At 36.5% G+C, this 4,189-nt stretch overlaps 1 protein-coding gene across 1 annotated transcript; it reads left to right on the plus strand.

Annotated features, from left to right (window-relative positions):
* The first annotated feature begins 565 nt into the window (after positions 1–565).
* LOC108192699 (probable alpha,alpha-trehalose-phosphate synthase [UDP-forming] 9) lies at positions 566–2,417 on the plus strand. Its single transcript, XM_064085257.1, has 6 exons — positions 566–1,202; positions 1,300–1,611; positions 1,725–1,923; positions 1,988–2,055; positions 2,166–2,257; positions 2,340–2,417. Exons 1-6 carry the CDS (start codon positions 566–568, stop codon positions 2,415–2,417), a joined length of 1,386 nt encoding a protein of 461 aa, XP_063941327.1.
* Positions 2,418–4,189: the final 1,772 nt, after the last annotated feature.

The following is a 4,189-nucleotide window of genomic DNA, read 5'->3' on the forward strand; positions in this document are numbered from 1 at the left end:
AATTCCAAAAGCGTCGAACCATTGTCATTTCTAACACCATAACCAAACCCACCATGAACACCTTGATACCCATCTGCTCTCACACCAATATGACCATTAAAATCACCACCAACAAATAAAAATTGATCTAGAGTAATACTCCGAACCAAATCATCCAAACAACCCCAAAAAGTCATGGATTCAATAGTGTTGGCCTAAGTGGCCTAAATTTGGACCGTAATTCAGGCCCCCGTTGAGAAGATTTAGGCTAGAATTGGTCCAAATTTGGATTTTTAAGCCACTGTCGGATTTGTCCTTATATTTGTAAAGTTTTCAAATGTGCTTAACTTTTTATCCCAATTGTGTCTATAATTTTAATGATGTTCAATTAGTTATAATTTATTACGTATAAAAAACACATTAAAAATGTAGACATTTTTTGGTTAGAGACATTTATTAACTTGGGTCATGTTTTAGAGAACCCTTATAACCATTACTTTATTTCTACTATTAGTTAGGGAGCAGAACTGCACCTTAAAAAAATATCTTATTTATCTATTATATTTGGATTCATGACTATCACCTCATGGCGGTCTTTGTGTTCTTGAGAAATAAGCGCTACAGGGCCAAACTCGGATTCTTTCTCCATAGTCCAGTCCTTGCATCAGAGATCTATCGAACACTTCATGTAAGTGCTGACATTCTGAGGATTTTGTTGAACTATGATCTCATCGGGTTTCATACTTTCGATTTTGCTCGCCACATCTTCTCATGTTGTAGTAGAATGCTAGGACTGGACTATGAGTCCAAACGAGGACAAATTGGGCTGGATTATAGTGCTCGCACGGTGTATATCAAGATTCTGCCTATAGGAATTCATTTGGAAAAAGTTGAAAATGTTTTGAATATTCCTTCTACATCAGTGAAAGTCAAGGAATTCGAAGGGAAGTTCAAGGGGAACCATGTAATTGTTGGCGTAGACGACATGAACTTATTCAAGGCAATTAGTCTGAAGTTATTAGCATCTGAACAGCTATTGAGGAAGTATGAAAACTTGCGGGATATTGTGGTTCTTGTTCAAATTATCAATCCTGAAAGAAGCTCAGGAGAAGACATTGAGGAAGTGAGATGGGAGACGTATGGAACTGCTAACAGGATTAATCAGATTTATGGTTCTTGTGGTCATCAACTAGTGATTCTAATTGATCGACCAGTTGATCAATGTGAAAAGAGTGCCTACTATGATGCCTCGGAATGTTGCATAATAAATGCTGTAAGAGATGGAATGAATCTAGTCCCTAACATGTATCTCGTTTGCAGGCAGGGCTCTACAACTATGGATGAAGCTAGGGGAATTATGTCATATTCTTCTCGAAACAAGTGTGCTAATCATTTATGAATATGTTGGTTGTTCTCCATCTCTGAGTGGAACAATTGGAATAAATCCATGGGGTATTAGTTTCATAGCTGAGGCTATGCGTTCTACGATCTCCATGGATGATTTTTTAAGGCAATTAAGACATGAGCAGAACTATAGCTATGTTCAGTCTCTTGATGTGGCGTATTGGGCTCGCAGTTTCATCCATAGCATGGAGAGAGCATGTCTTGATCACTATAATTATCAATGCTGGGGTATGGGCTTCAGTTTCATATTTAAGGTTGCTGCCTTCTCCCTATGTTTTCAAAAATTGTTTGAAAGCATAGTTCCTGCGTACAACTAGACAAATAGGAGGCTATATTTCTAGACTTTGTTGGCATCCTTGTTCCTCATTCCTCGGCCAAGAAAAACCTTAGTAGTGAAGCTGAAACTGCTCTTATCACTCTGTGTGATGATCCTAAGAACACTGTGTTTATCGTTAGTGGAAGTGGTAGAAGTTCCTTAACCGAGTGGCTGGCTCCATGTGAAGGTCTAGGACTAGCTGCTGAACATGGGTACTTCATAAGGTATTTTCCTTCACAAACTTCTTAGAGACCTTTTCTAGTGGCACTTCTTGCCTTTGGTTTGCAGGTGGAAGAAAACTTCTGAATGGCAATCTAGTTTGGTTGTGGATCTCGAGTGGAAGGCAACAGTAAAGCGTATAATAAATTCATATACAGAAGTCACGGATGGTTCCACCATCGAAGTCAAAGAAAGTGCTTTGGTTTGGCACCGTCAAGATGCAGATCATGATTTTGAATCCTTGCAGGCAAGGAATTGTCGGATCATTGTAAACATGTCATTGCTAACGAACCTGCAGTAGTTAGAAAGGGAAAAAATATTGTTGAGCTTAAACCACAGGTATGTGTCTCTCGTCTCCCTCTTTCGGTCTTCGCTGTGCATTGTACAGTAATTTACTTAACTAGCAACCTAAAATATTTAGGATGCAAGCAAAGGCTTGGTCACAGAAAAGGTAATCGCGACAATGGTTAGCAATGGTGAGATCCCTGATTTCATCTGAAAGGCATATGTTCAGCCTATTTGTATTTAAAGAGATACAACTCAACTCAGATAAGAAAGCTCAGTAAATAGCAAGTCAACGGAATCCGTACGAAGAACGTCAAATGATTTATGGGAATTATATGCCAGATAAATTCCAGGATGCTGCTACACACCACTGAAAGAAGTTCATTAATATGTTCAAGCCTCAGTGCTCAAATAATCTTTTGTGGCACGTCCAGGAGTTCAGAAGATATAAAGTTTCTATACTTTATTTTATCAGAAGATTCCATTTAATGAAGAAGTACTTACAAGACGAAGACTCGACGAACAAATCAAATTCTTAATGTTTATTTGACAAAGAATATTTGATTTAACTAGATACAGATAAACCAGACAGTACATCTGTGTATCAGTTATTCAAATTGAATATTTGAAGTCAAGCAGAGTTGGTGGTTCGTTCGTTCGACTGATCAAGACGGAGTTATTAATGTTTAAAGAAGACGGGAAGCAATTCTACTAATGAATGGGTGATTAAATATTTAATAGATTATTATTTCACTTCTCAAATAATTAAATTAATTATGTAATTTATTTGTTAAATTAATTCACTCTCGAATTAATTTAATTTATGAATTTATATGATTAAATTAATTAAGTGGATAATTTTCTATTTAAATATAATCTACAAATTACATTCAATCATCCACTTTAGCTCAGCAAGACAATCTGAGATTGTCTTACCGAATATTTCAAGCTGCCAAGACAAAACTGATTGTCTGACTGAAGCTTACAAGACAATTCTTAATTGTCTGACCGATTGGTACTCAGCAAGACAATTCTGGATTGTCTGCCCGATTATGCACAGCTAAGACAATCTTGATTGTCTGACCGAGGCCATGCCTGCAAGACAATTCCTGAGTCTTTTAAGACAATCTTTGATTGTCTGACCGAAGATGCACTGCCAAGACAATTGGATTGTCTGGCCGAAAGAACAATCCTGCCAAGGCAATATAATCGTCTTACCGAAGTTCTGGATTGTCTTGCTAGCTTTAAAATTGTCTTTCTGCTGTGTCTTGTGCTTGCAAGGCAATCTAAAATTGTCTTGCCCTTTCTACTTTGTCTTTGCTACTTACAATTATCTTGTCTTTCAATTGTCTTACAAGTACAAATGCTTTGCCTATAAATATGGCTTTGCATTCTTCATTTTTAGTGTTCATCACTTTGTAAATCAAAGCATTTGTAAAGCTTTCAAGTTGTTCGTAACTTGCTTGATCGTTATATCCACAGTTTTCTGTGCTTTGATAACCCGGTTGTTTTAATCACTAAATCTAGAATATACCCTGTCGAATTTATTCTACGAACTTTAGTGGACATTAAAATTGAACCATATTAATTATATAACGACTTCAAACATTGTTATATTAATTAATTATAATCTGATTAGCAAGTTATATTCAATCAGATTCACTTCCGCGATTATTTGGTATCGATTGTATTCAACCCCCCCCTTCTACAATCGTATCTGGACCTAACAATTGGCATCAGAGCGGTTGATACCATTTTCCGTATCAGATCCTATACACACTCTGTAACGTCCAAATATTTTTTATTCGAATTAATTTTATTCCAAAAATTAATTTTGATTTAAAATATTTTTCTTTCAAAAATCCAAATCTCATCCAAACACTATTCACTTCAAATCCTTAAACATGAGTACACAAAAGATCAGTAGCATTAAAATCCCACCGTTCAGCAAGGAACACTTTGGCCTATGGAAGAGGCACATGTTCC

This window comes from Daucus carota, chromosome 9 (genome assembly GCF_001625215.2).
Source record: "Daucus carota subsp. sativus chromosome 9, DH1 v3.0, whole genome shotgun sequence".
Taxonomy (NCBI): Eukaryota; Viridiplantae; Streptophyta; class Magnoliopsida; order Apiales; family Apiaceae; genus Daucus; species Daucus carota.

Bases quoted from the DNA above. Each gene is read 5' to 3' on its own strand.
- LOC108192699 (XM_064085257.1), top strand. From the start codon at position 566: ATGGCGGTCTTTGTGTTCTTGAGAAATAAGCGCTACAGGGCCAAACTC. The intron at 1,612-1,724 runs GTATGGGCTTCA...CTATATTTCTAG, and splicing joins CTATAATTATCAATGCTGGG to ACTTTGTTGGCATCCTTGTT. The intron at 2,056-2,165 runs GTATAATAAATT...GAATCCTTGCAG, and splicing joins GTGGAAGGCAACAGTAAAGC to GCAAGGAATTGTCGGATCAT.